The 27,467-nt window shown below is 47.4% G+C and overlaps 1 protein-coding gene across 1 annotated transcript; it reads right to left on the bottom strand.

Moving 5' to 3' along the window:
- Positions 1 to 559: 559 nt before the first annotated feature.
- On the bottom strand, positions 560 to 26,285 carry bbx (BBX high mobility group box domain containing). The gene is given in 17 exon segments (XM_080483800.1): positions 560 to 4,844; positions 5,041 to 5,233; positions 5,380 to 5,574; positions 7,820 to 7,909; positions 8,049 to 8,200; positions 10,414 to 10,546; positions 10,619 to 11,501; positions 12,391 to 12,453; positions 13,882 to 13,962; positions 15,082 to 15,156; positions 15,266 to 15,333; positions 15,407 to 15,608; positions 16,309 to 16,563; positions 16,631 to 16,802; positions 24,524 to 24,531; positions 24,533 to 24,600; positions 26,193 to 26,285. Coding segments are annotated over 16 exon segments (2,712 nt in total). The 5' UTR covers positions 24,587 to 24,600; positions 26,193 to 26,285; the 3' UTR covers positions 560 to 4,756.
- Between the last annotated feature and the right edge of the window lie 1,182 nt (positions 26,286 to 27,467).

Genomic DNA, 27,467 nt, shown 5'->3' with positions numbered 1-27,467 from the left:
CAAAGCAGCTGTTCTGACCCTTTTTCATCCCACCACTTCCTGTCAGATTCTGGCTGCTGATTGGACACTGGAACTGTCAATCACTGAAGACACAGTCAGGGTCTGGTCCACTGAGGTTCACCTTCATGCTGGAGGTCATGTGACCTTCACTTCCTCCAGACCTGCAGCCAGAGCAGCTGTGGATCAGCTGAGCAGCGTGAGGAGGCTGGTCCCTCCACCCAGACCCTCCGGGAGACCCTCCAGGACCAGAGACCCTCTAGGACACCCTCCAGGACCAGAGACCCTTCAGGACCAGAGATCTTCCAGGAGACCCTTCAGGACCGGAAACCCTCCTGGATGAGTCCAGAGACAATCCGTCCACCGTCAGGACGCTCACGGTCTCCTGACGAGTTCCTGAGACAAGAAGGTTTAGTGGCTTTGGTCTCCTAACTAGGTTCAGAGGCAGAAATCCCGGAACCACCGGGAGGTCCAGACGGAGGAGGTTCTATTCTCACGCTCATTTGAAGCAGGCCAATGATTTGAAGAGGACAAAGAAGACGGAGACTCCACACATGGAATAGACAGTATTTAATAGGTGTTCAGAAGTACTAGTTGCGTCAGCAGAAAGTGTAAAAGGAATAATAGTTGCATCAGCAAACAGTGTTATGACATAAAGTTATGAGGGAGTCTGGGGGTCCTACACTAAGCAGGGGCTCCAGTAAGGCAAGGCTGCATTTACCAAGTGGGATGGAACATTTCAAAATACACTTCTGTGGAGACGATTGGCAGGAACGGAGAAGAGCTCACGAAGTACGACCGCAGAAGAAGCATCCGCACTGAGCTGCTCATCACAAGCGACTGGAGGAAGCCAGGACGTACATTCGGGTAAGAGTACATAATGTGATCCGCCATCATGTGGGAACGGATCCAGAGTTCTTGGTGCTTCTTGGACTAAACCTCTAAAAAAGGAACAGTAATAAATAAGTTAAAACTCAAGCATTCGGCGGTGACTGCAGGAGTGCCCCTGTTTTATAAACTGTTCTGAACAAACGTTCACTTCTACTGCGAAGGAAAAGGTGGAACAGTTTGAGTGATCCGTTGTGCCGGCGCTGAGCGCTGATAGAACTATGCACCTAGAGAACAGTATACCATCAGAGCATACATACAGTACAATCAAGACTGAATTAGAAAAATACAGGTACAAAATGATTACATTCAAGAAGACAGTACTAGCACAAAGGGTAATATAGTCATTTATGTAACTAATATAAGATTCTCCACATTATAGAAGCTTTTCTAGGTAAAAAAGTGAAGGGATGAGAGATTATGGCTGTTCTGTAGATCCTTACTGAGCGGATTCTCATTGGATGCTGGATAAAAAGATAAAACTTTAAGAGCGAGCTGTTTGTTTGGTTTGGGTCATAAGGTGCAAATATGTTGAGTAGAAGGAGGCGTTGGACCAGGAGGAGCGTTCCGTTGCTCTTCAGCTGGTTTAAGAGGACAGGAGACGCAGGAGGACATTGTGCTGATTTACCTGAAGATTCCAAACAGCCAGAAAGTCCACTTCATGCTTTTACTTTATTAAACTGGAGTTCTACTTGGATAGACCTTCTCTTTCTTTGGCAAATGTCAATAAACTCACTTACTATAAGCAAATATATCTGTTGATGGGGGAAGAGTTTCTGTGTGTGATGGGGGGGGGGGGGGGGGGGGGGGGGGGGGGGGGGACACCCACCGTCCCAAAGGAGAAACAAACCAGCCACACTTTCATCTCAGAATTCCACTTTTTATGAATTCTGTCCATTTTGATCAGAATTCCCAGGTCGTTGGAGGAATTCTTTTTTAAATCTTGACTTTTCTTTCTTTGAAGTATTAAATTACATTTATTTGAAAAGTACATTATTCAGTAGGACCCTGGTCCTCTTGTGGTACCTCTGGCTTTGTTACCAGGATCATGGTAAAGCAGAAGGTATTTCCATGCAGCGACTCAGTAAAAAGCCTCAAGCACTAAGTATTTAGAGAAAACTTCATCTGCATGTAAAGATCCATGCGTCAAACTACGCCCAGCATCATTACTACGTAACGACTCTGCAAAAATACTCCATTACTCCACCAGCACTGAGTACTTAACCGTGATCCTTCTGTCCTGACATCAAGGGTACACACACACACACACACACACACACACACACACACACACACACACACACACACACACACACACACACACACACACACACACACACACACACACACACACACACACACACACACACACACACACACACACACACACACACACACACACACACACACACACACACACACACACACACAGTCTAAATTCAGTAAACTTGAGCTCAGGAAAGACGAGGGACGAGCAGAAAAGACAAAAGACACTTTTCATCCAGCAGGAATGAAGAAAGACTAGAACGTGGCTCGCGGAGTACCAGGGGCACGGGGCCCATTCGGAGTACCAGGGGCGTCGGAATCATGGAGGTTGAGGTTCACCTCGGTGGTTGTTTTCACACACTAACGTAACGATATTTTTGCGACGCAGTGAGACGGACAGACGGCCGCTCGGTGCTGCCACCTGCTGCTCAGGCGCTTTAATCTCACTAAGAATAAAAACTAATTTTGAATGCAGCAAAAATGTCTTTTTTACTTTTTGTACACTTTGCAAAGTCCTCCCACCTGGGGGGCCCCGGGTTCGTTCAACACCCCCGGTCTGCACAGAGCAGCAAGGGCTGCTGGGAAGACGACAGGCCTGCAGCTGGACCGCAGCTGGACCGCAGCTGGACAGCAGCTGGACCGCAGCTGGACCGCAGCTGGACCGCAGCTGGACAGCAGCTGGACCGCAGCTGGACCGCAGCTGGACCGCAGCTGGACCGCAGGGCGAACCGCCAGCAGCGTCTCAACAACACAAAGGAATGACTCTGACCAGGACGCTTCACACACTGAAATGTCCAAACCTAAACCTGACCTCGTCCTCCAGCTCCTGGCAAGCAAATCTCAAAAGGCCGACAGGAAATAAAAGGGGAATGATTAAACGTCTCGTCTCCATTCAGTTTCACATGAAATCTTATGGTTTCAATACATGAAAAGACAAAGAAAAACAAAAGCCTTCTCATTTGATGAGACTCTTGGATCTCATTATTTGATGAGACTCTTGGATCTCATTATTTGCTGCCAGGAGACACTTCATTACTCTTCAAGAGCAACTCCAGCTTCAGCCGACTATTAGTGCAGATTTTAAGGAACAAATCAAAACAGATTCCATGAAACATGTTGCACACAAGGAAATGTCTGTTCTACCTGCTACACAAGATCAAGTATCAACAAGAACCGCATGTCACATCTCACACACCGGCTGAACCCCTCCGACCAGAGCAGCAGGCTTAAAGCAGCCGGCAGAACGACTGACAGAACGACTGTCTGACAGAAAGACTGACTGACAGAACGACTGTCTGACAGAACGACTGACTGACAGAACGACTGACTGACAGAACGACTGACTGACAGAACGACTGTCTGACAGAACGACTGACTGACAGAACGACTGTCTGACAGAACGACTGTCTGACAGAACGACTGACTGACAGAACGACTGTCTGACAGAACGACTGACTGACAGAACGACTGACTGACAGAACGACTGACTGACAGAACGACTGTCTGACAGAACGACTGTCTGACAGAACGACTGTCTGACAGAACGACTGACTGACAGAACGACTGTCTGACAGAACGACTGACTGACAGAACGACTGACTGACAGAACGACTACCCACCAGGCCTGCAGGGACTCTGAACCTCTGCTGCTGAAGCTCGATTCTCTGAGGGTCTTTCTCCTCGACTCAGAGGACGAACACGTCGACACTTCACATTCAGTCTAAAGGGATTATTTCAGCTAATACACACTGCTGGAAGTAGCCTCCTCCGAACACCTCAAACTCTCCACCACAGTGGGTCCTCCAGAGTGAGAACTCCACCACAGTGGGTCCTCCAGAGTGAGAACTCCACCACAGTGGGTCCTCCAGAGTGAGAACTCCACCACAGTGCACCAGAGGAACACTGAGCGAGGAAGATGTCAGTGGAAGTCTCTCCATTACCTGGTTCAAGTCTTTTCGGGTTAAAACTGGAGGGTCGGGAGCTTCAGAGTCCCCAGGGATCGCTTCAGCAGTGTGTGTGTGTGTGTGTGTGTGTGTGTGTGTGTGTGTGTGTGTGTGTGTGTGTGTGTGTGTGTGTGTGTGTGTGTGTGTGTGTGTGTGTGAGAGGTAAAAAGGTGGCAGAAAGCTGTTGGGACTGGTTTCATTCCTAGAATCTTAAATTTTAACTTGAAAAGTTGTTTGTGACCAACGGTGGAACACGAGGGAGGCCAAGGACTCTGCGGAGCTTCTGGGGTCAAAGCTGAAGAAAGGCATCCTCCCTCCAACCAACGCAAGGCTTCAGGAAAAAACATGGAAACAGTGCAGAGCGAGGAGGAGAGCGGAGGATGAGGAAGAGGAGGAGGAGGAGAGAACATGGAGGTCTCTTGCTTCACCATAAATCCAAGCTCAGCGAGTTGAAGGTGACGTCATTCCCAGCTTCCTGATAGAGTCTCCCTCCAGAGGAGGTGCAGCAGCTCCTCCTGGTCCCTCCAGAGGAGGTGCAGCAGCTCCTCCTGGTCCCTCCAGAGGAGGTGCAGCAGCTCCTCCTGGTCCCTCCAGAGGAGGTGCAGCAGCTCCTCCTGGTCCCTCCAGAGGAGGTGCAGCAGCTCCTCCTCACAGCAGCAGGTTCACTGGTCAGCACAGGAGATGAGGACCGGAGTCTGGACCAGCTCCTTCTGCTGACTGTCAGCCAGACCTCTGGAACTGGAACTGGAACTGGAACAGGAACACACACACACACACACACACAGTGGCTGCTTTTGAAAAACACGTGAAGACTTTTTTTTTATAAAAGAGGCTTTGAACTTTTTTAAATTTGTAATTTTAAGTGTTTGTGTTTTACTGTGTGTGTGTGTGTGTGTGTGTGTGTGTGTGTGTGTGTGTGTGTGTGTGTGTGTGTGTGTGTGTGTACCGGTGGACGTTCTCCATGGCGGCCACCTCAGCCAGGGCGGCCAGGCTGAAGAAGGCCGGCAGGTCTGGAGGGGCGGAGCTTCTTCCAGCCTCGTCTGCTGCAGGATTTCTGTTGCTCCCTGTTTCATTGCATAAATTGTGTTGAGGAAATGGCTTCTTATCCTCTTCCTGGTTCAAGTCCCTCATTTTGTCTTCTGCAACAAACATGTTTCACATGTTAGAACCAGCAGATTCTACCAGCAACGATCCCAAACACATGAGCAAGTCTAAAGTTAAAGTAGATTCTATTGATAACAGGAGTCAAATGAAACCTAAATAGAAAGTGTGAGCAGACACTCACCCTCCGCTGGAGAAACACTACCGTCAGTTGTTCGCACCAAGTGTGTGATCTTGGTTCTGCGAGCCTTCCTCTTCTGGCTCCCGACCAGCATCTCCATACTGGAGGCGCCGTGGACATCAGGACTCAATATGGCGACGGCGGCGCAGGATTTGGCTTTTGAGGCTGAGTCCAGCAGAGTGGAGTCGGTCTGAAGCTCTGCTGGGAGGAAGCAGGGAGAGAGCGGAGCTTCAGGAGGCGGCAGGCCTGGATTCACTACTTTACTGAGATTCAAAGACTCGCTGCCTCTCAACACGTCACTGCACTACTTTACTGGATGATGGTGGTTTTGGGCACTTTATTTTGAAGTTTCAAGTCTAATGTAACATTAATTCCACTGAAGTCAACCTGCTGTGTTTTACTGTGTAATGCTGGCCATGCTAGCAGCCTCTTCACTTCCTGTTGGGTTAGAGGAAGCTTCGAATAAAGAATCTTAGTAAAGAATCTTAGTAAAGAATCTTAGTAAAGAATCTTAGTAAAGAAGCTTCGTAAAGAATCTTAGTAAAGAATCTTAGTAAAGAATCTTAGTAAAGAAGCTTCGAGTAAAGAATCTTAGTAAAGAATCTTAGTAAAGAAGCTTCGTAAAGAATCTTAGTAAAGAATCTTAGTAAAGAATCTTAGTAAAGAAGCTTCGAGTAAAGAATCTTAGTAAAGAATCTTAGTAAAGAAGCTTCGTAAAGAATCTTAGTAAAGAATCTTAGTAAAGAAGCTTCGTAAAGAATCTTAGTAAAGAATCTTAGTAAAGAAGCTTCGTAAAGAATCTTAGTAAAGAATCTTAGTAAAGAAGCTTCGAGTAAAGAATCTTAGCAAAGAATCTTAGTAAAGAAGCTTCGAGTAAAGAATCTTAGTAAAGAATCTTAGTAAAGAATCTTAGTCAAGAATCTTAGTAAAGAATCTTAGTCAAGAATCTTAGTAAAGAAGCTTCGAGTAAAGAATCTTAGTCAAGAATCTTAGTAAAGAAGCTTCGTAAAGAATCTTAGTCAAGAATCTTAGTCAAGAATCTTAGTCAAGAATCTTAGTAAAGAATCTTAGTAAAGAATCTTAGTCAAGAATCTTAGTAAAGAATCTTAGTCAAGAATCTTAGTAAAGAATCTTAGTCAAGAATCTTAGTAAAGAAGCTTCAGTTCAGCTCACAAACTGTTTGACCTGCAGTGAAACCAGAGCAGGAGGAAATCAGAGGATCGGAGAACCTTAAGAACAAAGTTTATCTTTGCTCCGGTACAATAAGTATGAATCCGTTACAACAGGATTTAAATTCATACTCGTTTGCAAACATTTTGAGGAAAGATAGTTGTGATTCTAAGATGTTTCCTGATGAGTACTGTGTGTGTGTGTGGAGCTGCTTTTCAGTTCAGCTGCAACTGGTTTTGTAGAATAAAGTCTTTAAAGATCATTTCTGCTCCTTGTTTCAGCTCCAATACGACGCCACATTAGCAGCTAACGCACCAGCAGGAAGTTTCACAATAAAAGCGGTGGAAGGGAAGAACGGCTCAGAGCAACGCTGTGAAGAATATGAAGCAAGAATCTAGTACTGCAGTACTGACAGGATGCACTGGACCACACACACACACACACACACACACACACACACACACACACACACACACACACACACACACACACACACACACACACACACACACACACACACACACACACACACACACACACACACACACACACACACACACACACACACACACACACACACACACACACACACACACACACACACAGGTTGATGTGCAGGTCCATTGTCCATGTGTTTGTCCAAAACGCAACAATTTCAGTGAACAGAGCAAAAAGCAAGACAGAACAACAGACAGATAGAACGACAGATAGACAGAACAAGACAGACAGAACGACAGACAGACAGAACGACAGATAGACAGAACAAGACAGACAGAACGACAGACAGACAGAACGACAGACAGACAGAACAAGACAGACAGAACGACAGACAGACAGAACGACAGACAGACAGAACGACAGATAGACAGAACAAGACAGACAGAACGACAGATAGTACAACGGTCAGACAGACAGAACCACAGACAGAACGACAGACAGACAGAACGACAGACAGACAGAACCACAGACAGACAGAACCACAGACAGACAGAACAAGACAGACAGAACGACAGATAGTACAACGGTCAGACAGACAGAACCACAGACAGAACGACAGACAGACAGAACGACAGACAGACAGAACGACAGATAGTACAACGGTCAGACAGACAGAACCACAGACAGAACGACAGACAGACAGAACCACAGACAGACAGAACGACAGACAGAACGACAGACAGAACGACAGATAGAACAACAGACAGACAGACAGACAGGTTAAAATAAAGTGTGATTCTCTTCAGTGAAGACAAACGTCAACAGTCTGGTTCACCTTGGTCCTCTTCACCTGGCTTCTCCTTTCTGTGTTTGTGCTTCCTAACAATCTTGTGGAATGGAGTCTTTTTCTGAGATGGGGATGGTCCTGATGTAGCACAAAGAAAGAAGAGCATGGAGATGCAGTGTTATGGACTCCTGGTGTGGTTCCAGCAGAGCAGTGGTCCTGGTTGTGAGGCTGGACCGCCACCATACCGGAGCAGCTTCACATTGGAGAGGCTTCCTACCTTTCCCTGTTTTGCAGGCGTCCTCCAGGAGGGCGGCGCCGTCACTCTTCTTCTTCTTCCCTCCTGCCACTGCCTTCTTGTCGAAGGTGGTGGGGCTGTACTGAGGCAGGCTGTTAAACTTCTTTTCAAACTCCTCCTCCAGTTTTCCCAGGCTGAAAAGTACACATCACTGATTCTGCTCATCTTTAACCCAAACCAGCGGTCAGCAGACAGAACAGCAGAAGTCCTCCACAACATTAAGACCGCCTGTCTAATACCAGTGGTGTGAAGGAACAAGGTCAAATACTTGTTACACTACTTAAGTAGTTTTTGGGAGTATTTGTACTTCACTTGACTTTATATTTTTATTATTTCTTTCACTGTTACTTAGTTACATTAAGAAGAAAAAAAAAAGATTGTTTCAATGAACTACGTTTATGCTGGACACTGTTATTACTCAATATAAAATAAAATGTGAATATAATTGTATATAATTGACTCGTCACACTGGGAATAAAAGGATTGCGCTGTTGCAGGTCTGTCATTTCAAATATTGATGAATTATGGGAAGTGGAGGCGTAACGTGTCTGTATGCTTTTGGGAAGTGTAGTTTTTGTCGTACTTAAAATGGGACCCCCGCTCCAGTGCTGAATGGTTTTTACTCTCAGGTCTAAGGTAGGGCTTTTCCAGCAAAAAGAACCAGGTGCTAGTTCAGGGCCGGTGCCAGGGCCAGGTCTTAATGAGCAGCTCCAAAGAAGCGGTTGTGTTTCCATGGTCAGGGAGCCAGAGAGAACCACGTCATCACGTCACTGGTTCCACCAAGGTAGCGCCGGCAGGATCCAGGAACCAGGAGACGGACTGTACCAGTGGTTTGGTCCGGGTCGCTCCATCTAGTCTGACCTGAACCTCTGAGTGCAGAGAAAACATTGAGACTCCTTGTTGCTCTGTTGATGTTTTTTCACGTCTGTCTTGTTTTAGTCCGGAGCCCCGGAGGGGACATAGAGGGGGAATAATAATAATAATAATAACATAAATGATCTTGGGTCTTATTTTTCACCATTCCAACATTCCATAGTGACTTTCTGCTCCTTTAACTTTATTTCTGGACGTGTCTGAATCAAAAGCTTCAACATGGAGGAATGGAGGTGTAGAATGATAGAACTGCTCTACAGCCGTTTCCATGGTAACCTAGGTAAACACTGATTAAAGTTCTCTTTCACATGAAGCCATTAAAAGCTCATTTTAGCTCTAAAAACTCCAACTTTCATTTACAGTAGTTTGTAGTTTGTTTAGTAGTTCCTGAGGAACCAGAAGTTTTACTTCATTATAAACTCAGCCTGCAGTCAGAACGCCAAACAAGACCTGGAGGTGAAGTTAGACACAATGATGTCACCATGAAAAGCCTGAAAAGACCTGGTTCTAGGTTCTATGGAGCAGCTGACAGGACAGTGCAGGAGCTCTGCACCAACAGTTTGAGAGCTCCCGGCGCCGCCATCCTGGATTAAATGATCTAGTTCCCTCGCAATAACTTGAGGAAACGACTTATTATATCGTTCCCACATATTAGTATTATTTTCTTTATAACCACTCCGGGGCTCCGTATTCGCGGTAGATTTCAGAATCCTTTCTGCCTTGTAGGTAGCAATAACTCCAACGATAACTCCGATCCCACTCTGGCTCCGCTTAGCCCCCGTTTAGTCCCGTTTAGCCCCTGATAGGCCGGGGCTTTGGTGGTGGAAAGACAAAGAACTGGTGCTAAATCTGGCCCTGGACCAGAACTAGAACCTGCTTCTTTCTGGTGGAAAAGCCTCCAGAGAAAACTGGAACCTTGTGGTAACTTTCACCTTCATAAAGAAAACTAATCTGGTGACTCTGAGGAGCAAGAGGAGGTGCAGCAGGAGCAGGAGGAAGAGCATGAGGTGGAGGAGCATGAGGAACAGGATGAGGAGGAGCAAGAGGATGTGCAGCAGGAGGAGGAGCATGAGGTGGAGCAGCAGGAGGAGGAGCATGAGGAGGAGGAGCATGAGGAGGAGCAGGGGTGGAGCAGCAGGAGGAAGAGCATGAGGTGGAGGAGCAGGAGGAGGAGCATGAGGAGGAGGAGCATGAGGAGGAGCAGGGGTGGAGCAGCAGGAGGAAGAGCATGAGGTGGAGGAGCATGAGGAACAGGATGAGGAGGAGCAAGAGGAGGTGCAGCAGGAGGAGGAGCATGAGGTGGAGCAGCAGGAGGAAGAGCATGAGGAGGAGGAGCATGAGGAACAGGATGAGGAGGAGCAAGAGGAGGTGCAGCAGGAGGAGGAGCATGATGAGGAGCAGGGGTGGAGCAGCAGAAGCATGAACTGACGCTGGAAAACATGGAGATGTTGTGGTGAGAAGCGTCTGCACTCACCCAGGTGAGGACTCGTCTTTGGATTTGGACTTCTTCAGCTTCTTGGGGTTATTGGGTCCCAGCTGTGCGAGCGTCCAGCTGTCGTCGCTCCAGTTGGCATCGTGGTCTGAAGATCGGAAAGCCCCCCGTTTACCTGCAGATGTATTGACAGCAGGTCAGAGAGCTGAGCACAGTTCCCTCAGAGCTGGACAGACTGAATGAATACCTCTGTCGATGTTGGCTCTCAGAGACGTCAGCATGCCCTCAGACACCAAGGTTTTATACAAGGCGCCCTTGCAGCTGCGCTCTGACTTCCTGGAGCCGCGGCCCTCGGTGGAGGACTCCCAGCCGGCCTCGCTCGCCCTCTCTTTCCCTCGGTACTCCTCCTGGAGCTTGGAAGGCGAGACGGAGGGCTCTGCGGCGCTGCACTGTTGGACTGTGCTTCCCGACTCCGCCTCCTCGGCCTCGGGGCTCCTGTCCTCGGCCGTGTCCTTCACGTTCACATCAGCGAGAGCTTGATGTCCACTCTGCTCCCAGTCCTCGTCCAGCTCCTCCTCTCGGTCTCTGACCGGCCTCACTCTGGCCTTGCTCTTCTTTTTTGGGGAACCCGAGTTGGAGGCACTGAGGCCGCTCTGCAGTCTCTTCCTGGGCGGTTCTTCTGGGTCGGTCCAGCCCCCCTTTGCCACGGCCTCAATGGTGCTGAAGATGCTGTCCACATGCTGGACAGTGTCGGCTGAGGGAGGCTGCTTACTGTCTTTCTTCTTGCTCTTCTTTTTGACACGTGCATTGTGGCCGACGACAGAGGGAATGGTGTCAGTGGAGGTAGAAGCGACTGTGGAGGGGGCGGGGCACGGGGCCAGCGTGTCACAGGGGGCGGGGCACGGGGCCAGCGTGTCACAGGGGGCGGGAGGGAGGGCCGACATGTCACAGGGGGCGGGAGGGGGGGCCGACGTGTAACATGGGTCGTCACTGGGGGCGGGAGGCATGTCGGCTTGCTCCTCCTTGACCTCTGGTTGGACAGCAGGCTGCTGGAGGGAGGCGGAGGAGGAGGAGGAGGAGGAGGAGGAGGAAGAGCCGTCCATTTTTCCAGCTTCAGAAGCTAAACACATCTGAACAAAACAACAGAAACCGTCACACAGAAGATTCCTCAACAGACAGAAAACTAACTCTGGCTTAATGTCGCACACAATGAAGCCGTCGGTCAAACAACTCCAGCGCTCATGTTCAACACAAGAAATGATTCACTTCTGCTCACACACACACACACACACACACACACACACACACACACACACACACACACACACACACACACACACACACACACACACACACACACACACACACACACACACACACACACACACACACACACACACACACACACACACACACACACACACACACAAATGTTTTGGGACAAGAAATATAGGAGGAAACATGTTTGACTGCTGTGCAGCACATCAGTGCAAATAATGTTAAAATTATAATGTAAATCTTTTAGAAAATAAACTTCTGACTGATGCAGGAGGAGATATGGTGAGGAAATGTGGATATGCTTAGCATCACCAGGTGAACATTAAAATTAAGAATAATATAATCATGCAACATATTCTAAACATTGTGTAAGAATCTCTTTACAGGAAAATAGGAGTTATAAGAAGTTTTATTGTTGCCTACTCCTGATGGAACATTTCCCTAAACTTTGGTTTTGAATAAACTCCTTCATTCATCCATGGACATAACGGAGCGATCAACTCGTCTCTTCAGATGACTCCTTCAGGGACTCGTCCACAGAGAGGTCACAGCCTCAGCTTTCACAGTGACTTTAAACCCTCTCAGAACTAATAACTGATCATTCATCTCCTGCTGTTTTTCAGTATAAAACATTTCTTTGTGTTTAACAAACAAATGTTTGTTTCAGATGTTTTTATCTTTCAAATACTGAGATGTTGGGTGTCCTTGTGGTGATTCCATGGTGGAGGAGGGTTAGTTTACCTCAGCCAGCTGGAACAGAGCCGACTGTCTGCAGGGTTTTCCTTCACGTGTCACCAGTGACGACTGCAAACACAGAGACCAGGTTAAAACATTCTTAGTCAATAAAGCTGCTTCATGGACCATTTTAGGGTTTAGAGACTTTTACTGCACTGAGCTTCTGTCCTGCATCTCCCCTCAAAACTCCTGTAGCCTGAAGGACGACTCTCTTCTGTCCTCCAACTGGAGCAGCAGGACGCCTTGTTAGAGCGCGACATGTAACGAATACCCCAAATGTAACAACCCCAAATGTAACAACCCCAAATGTAACAACCCCAAATGTAACAACCTCAAATGTAACAACCCCAAATGTAACAACCCCAAATGTAACAACCCCAAATGTAACAACCCCAAATGTAACAACCCCAAATGTAACGACCTCAAATGTAACGACCTCAAATGTAACAACAACCCCAAATGTAACAATCCCAAATGTAACGAATACCCCAAATGTAACAACCACCCCAAATGTAACAACCTCAAATGTAACAACCACCCCAAATGTAACAACAACCCCAAATGTAACAACGAGCCAAATTGTTATACAGTATAATGTAATAAAAATCGAAATGTAATAATTGATTGATAATGTAACAGAAGTGCTGGGCCTGAAATGTAATAAAAGAAAATGTTATGAAACCCAAAATGTAATAACTGGTCAATATTGTAACAAGATTCAACAATAATGTAAATGTGTTATCGGTTTAATGTTATACATTATTTTGTACTAATGATTGGAGAAGTAGATGACAGATCATACAGATTAAACAGAAGACTATAAATGATCGGGCAACAGCAATCATACATAAATAAACTATACATAGATATACGTATAAACAAATAGTCCTCATTCTTTCAGTGTAATTCAAATTAAAGCAGTTCAACTTCAACTTCAAACCACATATGATTGACTCACTTTATGAAGTAATAAAATCATTTTAATATTAGGGGAAAAATATTTTGTCTACCCCATAATATAATATTTAAATTTTTTTTAAGTTTTTAGGCTGAGCGTTTTCCTACATTATTGACTCGTTGTAACATTTTGGGTTTTATTACATCATATTTTATTCATTTTGGGTCATTACATATCGGGCTCTAACACGCCTCCACCCGAGTCTGGTTCTGCAGGTTCTCTTCTGAGTCTGGTTCTGCAGGTTCTCCTCTTCTGGGTCTGGTTCTGCAGGTTTCTTCCTGTTTATTGTAATATTTTCTAGTGAATTGGTTCTCAACATCTCAGTCGGGTAAAGACCTTGGTCCTCGGTGGGTTGGAGGAGAAGAGGGTCCTTCTATAAAGATGGCGGCCGAAGCAGCCAATGAAGAATCTACTTCCTGTGCTTGAGTGTTTCTCTTCCCTCCCTATGAGGCGCCGGGAGTAGCAGATCCTGAACGTCCTGGTGAATCAACACGGCCTGCAGAGTGGTCCAGCAGCTCCGAGTGTGAACATTGACCTACCTGTGGAGGCGGAGCCTGGGCAGACTTGACTCTGCTGTCAGTGGCATCAGGCACTCGGCTTGGTGTCGTCCCCGACAGCTTCTGAACATGGACATAAAATATAGGAGGAAAACTTTGGGATGAAGCTGATGTCAGTTTACCTTCCAATACAAAGTAGGGTTCACTTGTGCTTCACTTTGTTTTTGTGACAATTACATTTGAAAACACTTATCACAATTTAAAACTAACTAGTCAAACATATTGAGGGAAAAAAGTGAACATTTGACATTTTAAGTTTGACGATGGGTGCTGATAGAGTGAACAGTCCAAAAAGTCCTCTATCTGAAGTGTTTTGAAGACTTCAGCATATTCTCACATATTCACCCTCACAGAGCAGTTTCCTGACAAATGTTCGATTTAACTCAGGAAGGTTTGGTCCAGCTTGTTGTGGAGCAGCTCTGAGGCTGCAGGCGCTCAGCACTCTGAGGGACATTATCCTCCAGAGTATCATGGCAGGTCAGGCCAGGTCTCCACCTCTTCAGCCATAGCCACCCTTAACTAATTCACTGATTCACATGCTTCTGCACATCACATCATCTCAACCATGTCCTCTGAAACCAGCTGCGTTTCTACATGGACATACTTGCCCATCAAATCAATTAAAACACACAAAACTGCTTCTTGGCTCGGAATCGAACCGCCCAAAAATCCACGTTATACCAGTTTCAAAGGACTTTACACTGTGAGACACACACCCACACACACCCCCACACACACACACCCACACACCCACACACACCCCCACACACACACACACCCCCACACACACACACACACCCACACACACCCCCACACACCCACACACACACACACACACACACACCCACACACCCCCACACACCCACACACACACACACCCACACCCCCACACACACACACACACACACACACACACCCCCACACACACACACACACCCACACACACCCCCACACACCCACACACACACACACCCACACACACCCCCACACACCCACACACACCCCCACACACCCACACACCCACACACAGTAAATGTGTAATATAAATGCAGTCTAAGTGACAGACGGTATGTGTATCATGTGTGGAGGACAGTGGAGCTCAGCAGCAGGTAGATTAGATGTGACGACAACCTGGAGGAACTCTTAGTGAGAGTGTGTCGGTGTTTGCAGAGTAGAACACACCTCCTCTTCATCCTGTGGAAAAGACTTCCCTTTGCTTGCTGCGTCAGGTAAACGAGGTTTAGTGCCGGCAGGGACCTAAAGAAAAACAGAAATGGTGTCAGCTGATGTGTGCTATCAGAAAGAGAACGTGGGCCATGAGTTGAGTGTGCGAGGCCCCCTGCTGGAGGGCCTGAGAAGAACACACCTCTCGGTTTGTGAGCGCCTGCTCCCCAGCTAACAGCAGCATGCTGAGGCCTCCCATCTTTGTCGGATCTGACAACCAATCACAGGAGTCAGAGACAGAACACACGGCAGCACCTCTCAGTCTCCTGCCTGTCAGACTCACCTGCCATGGCAAAGTTCAACTGCGGCAAATTGTCAGGTTTGGCTATCTTTTTGGCAGCGGCGTCCTTAGATGAGCTGCAGGAGAAGGACCAGACTTTCTTGCGGGGATTACTGATGGGCTGACAGGAGGGGCTCTTCAGGGGCTTGCTGGTTGTGGGACACCACTTGTAGCCGGGGTTGGCCTTCATGAAGGCGTCTTTGTACTGGAACAAGCAGAATTACAAGAGACAACACCTTCACATCAGGGCATGTGGTTTTAAAACGTTAGCAGGAGAATTAGAGGTCAAAGAGGTCAACCTCCAGTCCAGGAGCAGTCAGATCATCAGTGAGACGAGGGTCAGGATCAAGAAGGATTTAGACAAACTACACTGCAGGTTAAATAGAAGACTGTCTGAAACTGAAAACAACTGCAGTTGAATTCCATATACACACCAAAGCCCTTCATAATGTCATGTTACTCATGTTGTTAAGAAGAAATACACAAGACAGAGTATCATTGTAATATGAATAATAATAATAATACTCTGCCTTCCCACTAGGACCCGTACAGGTAAGATTGTGTTAAGCTATATATCAAGAAATATAGCTTGTTGACATTATATCAGTGAATCTATTATGAAGTGAGAACAGTTCTGTGGGACACAATGGAAAACTTTGGAGAGAGTTCTGCTGGAACAGCCTCATCAGGTTCTTCAGAACACCAGTGCATAAAAAACACGACACCAACTCTTCTGCACGTTGGAGACGGCGCAGAGGTCAAGAGGAAACTCCTCTAAATGCAAAATGCTGAGAAATATGTGAACCATGGAAAATACTAATAAAGAAGAACAGAAGAAAAAAACCTCTATGAGGGTATCAGCGGTGTACTGAAGGAACGCTGCTGGTGAAACTAGTGTGTCTCACCTCCTTGGCCATGTCGGTGTATTTCTGCTTCTCCTTGGGGTCCAACACGGCCCACCAGTCAGCCAGGATCTTGGTGGCTCCGCGGTTGTCCAGACGGGGGTGTTCCTGCCTCACCAGGGAGCGGTGGCGTTTGCAGAAGAGGAGGAAGGCGTTCATGGGCCGCCGTGCTCGCTGCTCGCCTGAGTCTTCCTCCACTTCCTCGGTGGTGCTTGCACGCTGGCCCTGGGACTCCTGGTCCCGGCTGCACAGCTCCGGCTGCAAACACAGGGACACTCTGCAGAGCTGCACGTCCTCCAGCCAACTGACCACAAACTCTGCTCACCTTCTCCAGGTCCTCCTCATCTTCCTCTTCCTCCTCCTCGGAGAATTCCAGAGCCCTCTTGGAGAGCAGTGGATGCCACTGCAGGCATTTACGTTTGGGACGTTTCCCCGTGACCTCCACTGCAACCGGTGGCTCCTTGGCCCGTTCTCCCACCTTCATGGTACTACGGCACCTGGAGGACAGAGCCGACCCGGAGGGTGGCGATGAGTGTTGTTGAGCTGAGTTTACTGATCGAAGGAAGAGAGTTAAGGCTTCTGGGAGAACAAGAAAACCACAAGGAACCTTTCCGGTCCATAAACCAATGACAGACTCTTTAATGGCGCTGACCAATAATATCGTTGGAGGTTGTGCCGAGACGAACCTCCGGATCCCCTGGATTAGAAGTGAGGAGAACTTAACTCTCCGTTATGTTTGTTCCAAATATAGAGAGAGATATGAGAGTTCAGTGATTTGAAAAATGAAGGCGTCAAATAGCAGGGGAGATTTTGGAATACGTACATCAGCTGAGGAAGAATATTTATTTCTATATCATTGATTTTTACAAGGAGAGACAAGTTGGTAGTGAGGACCATGTTGTCACATCGTTCTGAACCTTTTGCATTCGGGGTGAGTGATTACTTTCAAACACATTGTTTAAATCAGGAGTGACAAAGATACCGAGATAGTTGAAACCCTGAAAAGGAAGTTGTAATAACATATCCTGGGGAATATTAACAGGAATGGCGACTGATATCCCAAGTTCATCTTATAACCTGATACAGCACTGAATGTTAGGGTTAGGGTTAGGGTCTGGATTTCAGAACGGGGTTAGGGTTAGGGACTGGATTTCAGAATGGGGTTAGGGTCTGGATTTCAGAACGGGGTTAGGGTTAGGGTCTGGATTTCAGAACGGGGTTAGGGTTAGGGACTGGATTTCAGAACGGGGTTAGGGTTAGGGTCTGGATTTCAGAACGGGGTTAGGGTTAGGGTCTGGATTTCAGAACGGGGTTAGGGTTAGGGTCTGGATTTCAGAACGGGGTTAGGGTTAGGGTCTGGATTTCAGAACGGGGTTAGGGTTAGGGACTGGATTTCAGAACGGGGTTAGGGTTAGGGTCTGGATTTCAGAACGGGGTTAGGGTTAGGGACTGGATTTCAGAATGGGGTTAGGGTCTGGATTTCAGAACGGCTGGGATTGATTTCTCAGGTTTAATATAAGAGTACATCATCCACAAATATGGAAATTAAATGCTTTCTTTCTATATACCCACTCCAGATATATCAGGGTTGGTCCTGATGATCTGGACTAACAGTTCAATGAATAATTATATAAATAGTGAGGGGGCACCCATGTCTGCAGCCCCTGCACACCAGGAAACCATCGGACAGCAGACTGTTTGTTCACCGTGGCTGCTGGACTGGAGTGGAGGGCTTTAATCATGTTAATGAAGGAAGGGCCGAGGCCAAACTCTTCTGATACAAGAAACAAAAAAAGAGCTTTCCACTCTGTCGAAGGCCTTTTCAGCATCAAGAGGGACGATTAAAGCTGAGTCTTAGTGAGTGTTAAGATACTGGACAACATTAAGGAGACAGTGGACATTGTCTGTGTCACATATCTGGTCTGATCTGGGTTTAATATTTTGGAGAGAACATTTTCCAGTCTGAGCCAAAACCTTTGTAACAGTTTCCTAGTCCATGTTAAGGAGACTAACGGGCCTGAATGAAGAACCTTTTTTTAAAGACAAGACTGATGGAGGCGTGTCTCCAACAGGTGGGTGTGCTGCCGTCTAGGTCATCGTTAATGGTGGGAATAAGAATTGGCTGAATCTCTGGCCAAAATTTCTGATAAAATTCCAATAGGAACCCGTCTGGGTCTGGACACTTCCTGTTTGGCATAGATTGGATCGTGGCCCAGACGTCCTCTGGTGCCCAGACCTCCTCTGGTGTCCAGACGTCTTCTAGTGTCCAGACGTCTTCTGGTGTCCAGACCTCCTCGGTGTCCAGACCTCCTCTGGTGTCCAGACCTCCTCTGGTGTCCAGACGTCTTCTAGTGTCCAGACCTCCTCTGGTGTCCAGACCTCCTCTGGTGTCCAGACGTCTTCTGGTGTCCAGACCTCCTCTGGTGTCCAGACGTCTTCTGGTGTCCAGACCTCCTCTGGTGTCCAGACGTCCTCTGGTGTCCAGACCTCCTCTGGTGTCCAGACCTCCTCTGGTGTCCAGACCGGAACGGCCCTCCGACACGAAAGGTGAGGAGACGTCGTTCAAATATGAGCTGATATCGGCATCAGCCTTCTCTGCACTCTCTAAAGATTTATACCAATCCTGAAATGTATTATTGATAACCACTGGGTCACAAGAGACGCCCTCTTTCTGTGTTGTCATCATGTTACTGGAGCGGTCACTGGCGGTCAGCAGGCGGTCAGCAGGCGGTCACTGGCGGTCAGCAGGCGGTCAGCAGGCGGTCAGCAGGCGCTCACTGGCGGTCACTGGCGGTCAGCAGGCGCTCACTGGCGGTCACTGGCGGTCAGCAGGCGCTCACTGGCGGTCACTGGCGCTCACTGGCGGCGGCACTGATTCCCATGTTGATAACCTTTCTGTTTAGTAATAACTTCTGGGCATGATGACTGTGATCAATGTTTAGTTCAGTCCAAGCAGCTTCACACTTGCTGATGTAGGAGATTGTTTGTGTGCAAACACGTTTTGGGGAATAAAACATATCGTCCAGCCCAGAAGATGATTTGTGAGTAAAATGTGTTTGAGGATTTAAGTGACGCCAAATGTGTCTCAGTCGTATCTGTACATTAACTCATGAGGAGGGAGGTGATCTGGGGTTAGAGATGTTTACAGAGGAGGACCGATCCAAAGAGGGTTACTTCATTATCCAGAACCAGCCCTGCAATGGTGAGACATTATTCAGGGCAGAAATATTGGGAATAGTAATATGTTGATTAATCAACATACAGTAGATCTCCCTTCTGAGTCCTTTTCTTTACGCTTGAAGACGACAGGAAGGTTCTTATTAATGAAGATCTACCTTTTAGTCTGTGAATCAGAGGAGAAATAAACTTGAGCGTCCACTCCCTCCGAAGCTCAAGACGTTCTGTATCAGATCGTTTGTTTCCTGAAGCAAGACGATGTCAGATTTTAGTTTTTTCAGATATGCTAAGATTTTCTTTCTTTTAATGAAATGGTCCAACCCCTGGACGTCCCAGGTAGTTTAAGTGAACCAAACCTGAGACCTGAGAGCCGGAAATGACTAAGTGATAGTTAATGAGTGGAGAAAAAGGAATCAGGATGTGAGCAGTAACCCTGATCTCCTGTCGAGTGACAAAAATAAAATTATACATAGAAAATCTGAACGGCAGCATTTCCCCTCCTCTATCCTGTCCTTAAACCACAAGATTAAAACACCCACCAAACAAGTCACTGGGCATTTTAAGCATAGATCAAATCTAAATTTAGCAGAGATTGACAGTAACAATTAAAACCCAAGAAACTGTTTCCATCCTGCAGATTGAGGAAGATAAACCACAACATCAAACCAAACAACACACGAGGATGATACAAGGACATATGAAGTCACAAAGGGTTAATGGAACCATGGGGCTCGGTGTGCTTAGAGTTAACCCTAACCCTAACCCTAACCCTAACCCTAACCTCGTTCTCCAGTAACATCACAGAAAGAACCGACAGGATGCATCGGGATCGTGGAGACACCGGAGGCGGGTTGGGCTTGCTGGAGTCGGAGCCGGGGGGGGAACCAGAGTCGGAGTCGGGGGGGGAACCAGAGTCGGAGAGCACCTTCACTCTCCAGCGGGGGAGTTGGCGGGGAGGCTGTGTGGAGAAAGTCCACAAAAGGGGCGTCGCCCTCCACCCTCTCCAGCAAATTGATCATTTCAAGGTTTTTATGTGGACCACGGTTTTCCAAGTCATCAATTTTCATCTGCAAGAGCTGCAGTGTTTCTTGCATGGCGGCTTCGCGGGAGTCGTGGGCACCTTGACCGACCGACCGGCTCCTCCACCTCCTCCTTGCTCCCCTCCAGTCTGTCACTCTGTGGAACAGAGCCAATGAAAGTCTCTCTATCGAGGAGACGGACCAGCGTGGACAGTCATTCCCCAGAACACCGACTATTTCAGTTTGGATCGGCTCCAGATTTGCCGGCTCAGTCAGCTCGAGGTTGGACGGGTCAGCGCCGCCGGGCTGCAGCTCGTCCAGGAGCATTTTCTCTTCTTCAACGTCGGCAAAATAGAAACTTCTTTGTCTCACTGGGATTTCGGCATCTCTGAAGTACAATGTGAAAGATGAGCTGAGTAGAACTGGAGAAAGTCGTAGATTAGCTCAAAGTCTGGAGAGGAGGAACGTCCCAAGCGTCCATCTTGGTTCGGGTCATGTGACCAACCAGAGAAATCATATTTAAAGCTGTTCTAAGGGAAGTAGATAATAGAAGTGTTTTCCAGGATGCTGGTCCAGGAAGCATAAAGCCTGATTTCTCCACAGTTTGTAACTCTGGTGCTCCTCAAGGGGCCCCCCGCAGCCCTCCGCAGCCGCCCACAGCCCCCCATAGCCCCCCACAGGCCCCCATAGCCCCCCGCAGCCCTCCGCAGCCGCCCACAGCCCCCCGCAGCCCCCCATAGCCCTCCGCAGCCGCCCACAGTCCCCCATAGCCCCCCGCAGCCCTCCGCAGCCGCCCACAGTCCCCCATAGCCCCCCGCAGCCCTCCGCAGCCGCCCACAGCCCCCCATAGCCCCCCGCAGCCCTCCGCAGCCGCCCACAGCCCCCCATAGCCCCCCGCAGCCCCCCATAGCCCTCCGCAGCCACCCACAGTCCCCCACAGCCCCCCGCAGCCCCCCATAGCCCTCCGCAGCCGCCCACAGTCCCCCATAGCCCCCCGCAGCCCCCCACAGCCCCCCGCAGCCCTCCGCAGCCTCCCACAGCCCCCCATAGCCCCCCACAGCCCCCCGCAGCCCCCCATAGCCCTCCGCAGCCACCCACAGTCCCCCACAGCCCCCCATAGCCCTCCGCAGCCGCCCACAGTCCCCCATAGCCCCCCGCAGCCCCCCACAGTCCCCCACAGCCCCCCGCATTGTAAAATGATGGTATTATTGGGCGGGAAGCTTTTTATCATCTGTGAAATGATGCTGGTGTTCTTGTGAGGAGCAGCACTTTGTGAGCAGAGATTACACTGAGACAAAAAGCTGCACACGTTAAACTTTGACCTTTGACCTGTTCTAACATGTCAGCTCCTTTCAAAGTGAAAAAATAATCACATCAACAGACGTAAGACTTTAAGACCAAAGGCTGCCATCAATACTGAAACTCCCCAATGTAGGCGAGCGCTCAACTCAACTCAACTTTATTTATAGAGCACTTTATAACTCTGTACAGACAGGAGCAGGAAAAAAGATAATAATAATAAAATAAATAAATATATATATATATAAAAGTAAATAAGACAGAAAGAAAGCAATGTAGAATAATAAAAATAATCTAAAACATTCAAAATAACTAAAAACGTTAAAAACACTACAAGCCAACCTCTTTTTAGAGCTTTTAAAAACAGGAAGTGAGCCGGCCTGTTTGATGTGCAGAGGAAAGGCGCGATCACACTGGACACTGAGCTGATGGATGAATGATAAACTCACCTGTCGGATTGATGAGAATGTGGCTGTTTGTGTTAATGTGGAAACTGACTTCAATCCATATTTTAATACTAATTACTGAGGTCAACACAGAACCAGGGGTTCTGCTGTGACCTGGTCAAAACACTCAGCTGGGATCATTTGTCCCTAAATATACAAATTCAGACTGATGAGTGAACCTTTTCAAAACCTTCAGTAAAAATAATGTGTCACGTTGAATCAGCCACTGAATGGTGAATCTGATGTGTTCTATTAAATTCAATATAGTAGAAAGGTGAAGGAATGATCCCACACTGATTCATTAGAACCGTTAGACTGCACTCACAATGATCATTTCCTCTTTAAACTCCTACGAGCCGGATTCCCCGACCCTGCAGGACTCTCACCTTTTAAATAAAACCAGAAAAGGTGGAATTATTAGTTGTTAGAAAACACATTTTTAACACAAAATGTCTTGTAAGTGTGATGGAGACAAACAAAACCCAACTTCATAAAACAGTGTGAATCAATAAATCAGCCACTTTCACTGAAAATTTAAGTTAATAGGTTTTTTCTTTTTGTATGTTTTTGACATGTCTGGAATGAATTAATAAAACAAAAGTTAATGCTTGTAATTCCCACAGTATGAAGGGATGAGCCATGTTGGTGTGCAGCCTCTCCAGAGCTCTGGAGGTTCAGGAGAATCACAATCATTAATATGTCACACTGCTTTCCATCCTTTAGCCTTCTGGAAACTGAAGGATGATTTTCACTCTGAAGAAACCAAGCTGTGGAGCAGGATCCAGTCCTTCAGAGTGTTAATCCCATTATTACTGATGGTGGGTTCGTCTGGATAAACACGTGGATGGACAGAACGAATGTTTTAAACCAGGATTTGTTCTCAGAAAAGAAAAGTTTGATCTCCTGTAAACGCAGGGAAACCTTCAGTCACTTTCTGATCAGAGGATTTCTGCACTAAAAAGGAGGAAATGTAGACGTTGTGTGTGAATAAAGTGAACTGCATGAGAAATGAGTTTGACACCTCGACTCTAAGAGCCAACAAACCCTGAGATGGGAGCGTCCCGTCCCACCGGCCTGATCACGGCTTCACACACATAGAAGAGAATATCCATAGAATCGGATCAGAAAAGTGGAGGAACAAGACCTACGATCCGATTGGTTCATTTAACTAATGAGCATTCTGAACCACAAACGTTTAAGATAAAGAAAACTACTTAAAAGTTATGTCGTATAAAGTTTTCTTAGTTTCTGTTCAAAAACAATTAACAAGTGCTGATATTTTATCATCATGTAATACTGCTAACCATTATACCCACGTTTCCCTGGGGTGTCCGGTATTACAGTATGAACGGTATTACAGTATGAACGGTATCACAGTATGAACGGTATCACAGTATGAATATTACAGTACAAATGGTACTAATTAAAAATCACTTCAGGTCCACACCCTTTGCTCATTCAAACACGAGTCTCGTTATAACAACACGAGTCTCGTTATAACAACACGAGTCTCGTTATAACAACACGAGTCGTCAGGTTATAAGGTGAAACGCTTCACCTTATAACACAAACAATAGTATATTTCTATGTTATCGTATGAATCCTGGAGGCATTTCCACTCAGGTGTAACGGTGTGATCAGTCAGCAACATAAATGGTGTCCTGTTGACTGATGACCACATCAGTTGTACTTTTCTAACGTTACGATATAAATGTGGAATGGCAGCTCAGTACTGACATCTACAGGTTATTTTGAGACCAGCAGGCTGGGCGCACGGCTTAACGACGCCACAATCCACAGCTTTATTAACGATCACCTCCTCAAACAACCGCTAGAGAAACATTATTACTCAGTTTTATAGTAGTTTATAGTATTAAAGTGAAAACTTAAACCACATTTATTGGATGTTAAAAAAATTCTATTTCCAAATAAATATGTGGCCGACATGCAGAGGACTTTTTTATTAATGACGTTATCGTTGGTATGTTTAGATCCCGTCTTACTGAATTATGGCTCAACCCGTCTGGAGGTTCTAGTAGAACCACCTTCTTTTCTTTAGGAGTCACCAGCAAGCATCAGAAAGGTGATTTAAAAACCCCTGAAGCAGGAAGTCAGTCTCTCTCCTCCTCTCAGGAGCCTGACGGAGAACTGAAGCACCCGATTGGATTTGATGTGACGTTTGCAGAGGAAGTCCAGTGAACATGAGCTTCAGCAGTAATGAGTGATGGTCAAATGTTTGTATTTATGAAGGTCAAGTGGAAAAACAGGGATACTTACAGAAGAACAACTATGGAAATGCTGAATGGGTGATGAAGATGAGTCTGCCACAGCCTTTGTCATACAATGACGATGACCTATAAAATAAAGACAGTGTTCTGAGTCAGGACTGCAAGGAAACACTGCAAGGAAACACTGCAAGGAAGCACTGCAAGGAAACACTGCAAGGAAACACTGCAAGGAAGCACTGCAAGGAAACACTGCAAGGAAACACTGCAAGGAAGCACTGCAAGGAAACACTGCAAGGAAACACTGCAAGGAAACACTGCAGGACGGTACGGTGTGTTACGGTACAGGTTCTACTGTATATCCACTGAGAGAAGTTGTGGGCGGTACCGAAAGAACCCTATCCAAGCGTTAGCATTGTTGGTGCCCCCTCCGTTGATGTAGCTAGCACAGCGGTACGGTTCCAGAAGGCGGAGCTCCAACGCAGCCGTCTGCTGATTGGTCAGTCACTCTGGACAAGCAGCAATATTTAAATTTCTCCTCGCAGTATAAACCCTCCGTTGTTGTTCTCATGTGCCGCTTTGTGCTCACTGGTTGTTTAGTGAACCAGTTTATTGAAATGTGGTGCTCCACTGCCCCCTGGTGTTCAGACCAGGTGCAGACGCTCCTCTCAGTAACAGGAGGGGCGGAGCTTCAGCAGGAGCTGGACGCTGCTGTTCACAAGGAGAAAGTTTATACTGTGTCACAGAGAACGGAGGCTCACAGCTGCAGCTCCGCCTCCTGAGTTTCAGCTCCGCCTCCTGAGTTTCAGCTCCGCCTCCTGAGTTTCAGCTCCGCCTCCTGAGTTTCAGCTCCGCCTCCTGCCCAACTGATGTGCTCCTCTAGTCCTTCTTTACTGTCACGTAGTGATGATGTCACATACCTGCGTCGTTACCTGGTCGTTCACAACCCGCCTACATTTTAATTTACTCTCTGGAGGAACCAGCAACAGAGTTGGTCTGGGTGCGCTTTGCCTTACTATACCTTACCGTACCATATAATGCCATACCAAACCCCGCCAAGTGTCAACGAGAGTCCCTGAGAGTCCCTGAGAGTCACTAAGAGTTTGCGAGTTACTGAGAGTCAGAGACTCACTGAGACTCAGAGACTCACTGAGACTCAGAGACTCACTGAGACTCGCTCTGCTGCAGTGTCTCCAGTCAGTCTCTCACCGTCCCCGTGATACCAGCAGCTAGTTAGCCTGCTAGCTGCGGAGCTAACTGGATGTGTCACGGTTTTTACACGCGATGGCTCCTAAACACAGACCGGACCGGACCGGACCGGAGCCGAGCCGAGCCGAGCCGAGCCGGACACGAGCACTGGCCGAGAAACTGCTGCGGGTCTGATGCGGATCGGAGGAGGAGGAAAGTCCTTCCTCCTGATTGACAAACAAACACACACACACACACACACACACACACACACACACACACACACACACACACACACACACACACACACACACACACACACACACACACACCGATCAACACCGACAGAGCTCACTCTCACTGACAACAAGCAGCGGCGGACATCATGTCCACTGGAACCATTTTTCACTGAGCCACACACACACACACACACACACACACACACACACACACACACACACACACACACACACACACACACACACACACACACACACACACACACACACACACACACACACACACCGCGCTACCTGGCTCGCGCTGGGCCCGGTTCCGAGCGGCCCTGTCATCGTTGGATCCTCCGTTAACTTCGCATCGAAACACTCGAGCACTGCCTGTACTGACCGCTGCCTCCCGTCAAGCTCCACTAACACGCGCACGGAAACGAGCTGCACTGCCGCTCTGTCGAAATAAAAGCTTCTGCACATCTGACAATCCAGGTCAAAGCTACCTGCTCGACCAGACCACAGGCACGGGCAGGGTATAGACTGGCAGACACAGGACAATATAGGACGATACAGGGACAGACAGGACAATGCAGGGCCACATAGGACGATACAGGACAATATAGGACAATACAGGGACACACAGAACAGTGCAGGATGATACAGGGACAGACAGGACAATGCAGGGCCACACAGGACATTATAGGGACAGACAGGACAATGCAGGGCCACACAGGACATTATAGGGACAGACAGGACAATGCAGGGCCACATAGGACATTATAGGGACAGACAGGACAATGCAGGGCCACACAGGACATTATAGGGACAGACAGGACAATGCAGGGCCACATAGGACGATACAGGACAATACAGGGACACACAGAACAGTGCAGGACGATACACACACACACACACACACACACACACACACACACACACACACACACACAAAATCCAAATAATTCTAATATAAACAACATCTTTGATGCTTTAGAGTTGCAACTCAACAGGTTTAAAAATACATTTTAATTCACAATATATAAATTGGAGTTATATAGTTCTGTAAAAAAAAAAAAGTCTTACAAACTGTACCCCATAAATAAAATGTGAATTGAATGTATTTTATACTAACCGTGGCCATTTCCTATGGCATCGGATATGGAGCCTGTGGCAGAGAGGTGATGAGCCCCTGATGGGGAGCAGGAGTGCTGCCTCACCTCTCTGTCCATAAAGGACGAGCCGCCCAGACACTCGGGGGGACAGGCGGGAGACACACAGGGGACAGTGGACCTGTGTGTGTGGTGATTGTTTGGCTGAGGTTTTGAGTTTAATAAAAAGAAGTATGGTTTAGGGAAGCTTTGACTCCGCGTCTCTGTGGGGGAACCCGGCGGTGGCATGCTCGACTGCTACAGACCCCCAATATAAAATAGATGTTTTATTATCTTTGAAAATTTCCTAAGACATAGAATCTGTACCCCTTGTGTTTTTTTAATATTAATTTGCCAAGGTATGTACTGGGGGGGAATCCTGCTTAACCTGTCGAATACATGAGGGAGAAGAACACCTTCAACCTGACAA

This window comes from Lipophrys pholis (genome assembly GCF_963383615.2).
Source record: "Lipophrys pholis genome assembly, chromosome: 16".
Taxonomy (NCBI): Eukaryota; Metazoa; Chordata; class Actinopteri; order Blenniiformes; family Blenniidae; genus Lipophrys; species Lipophrys pholis.
Note: the sequence above shows the minus strand (reverse complement) of the source record. Positions and strands in the feature narration are given on the sequence as shown.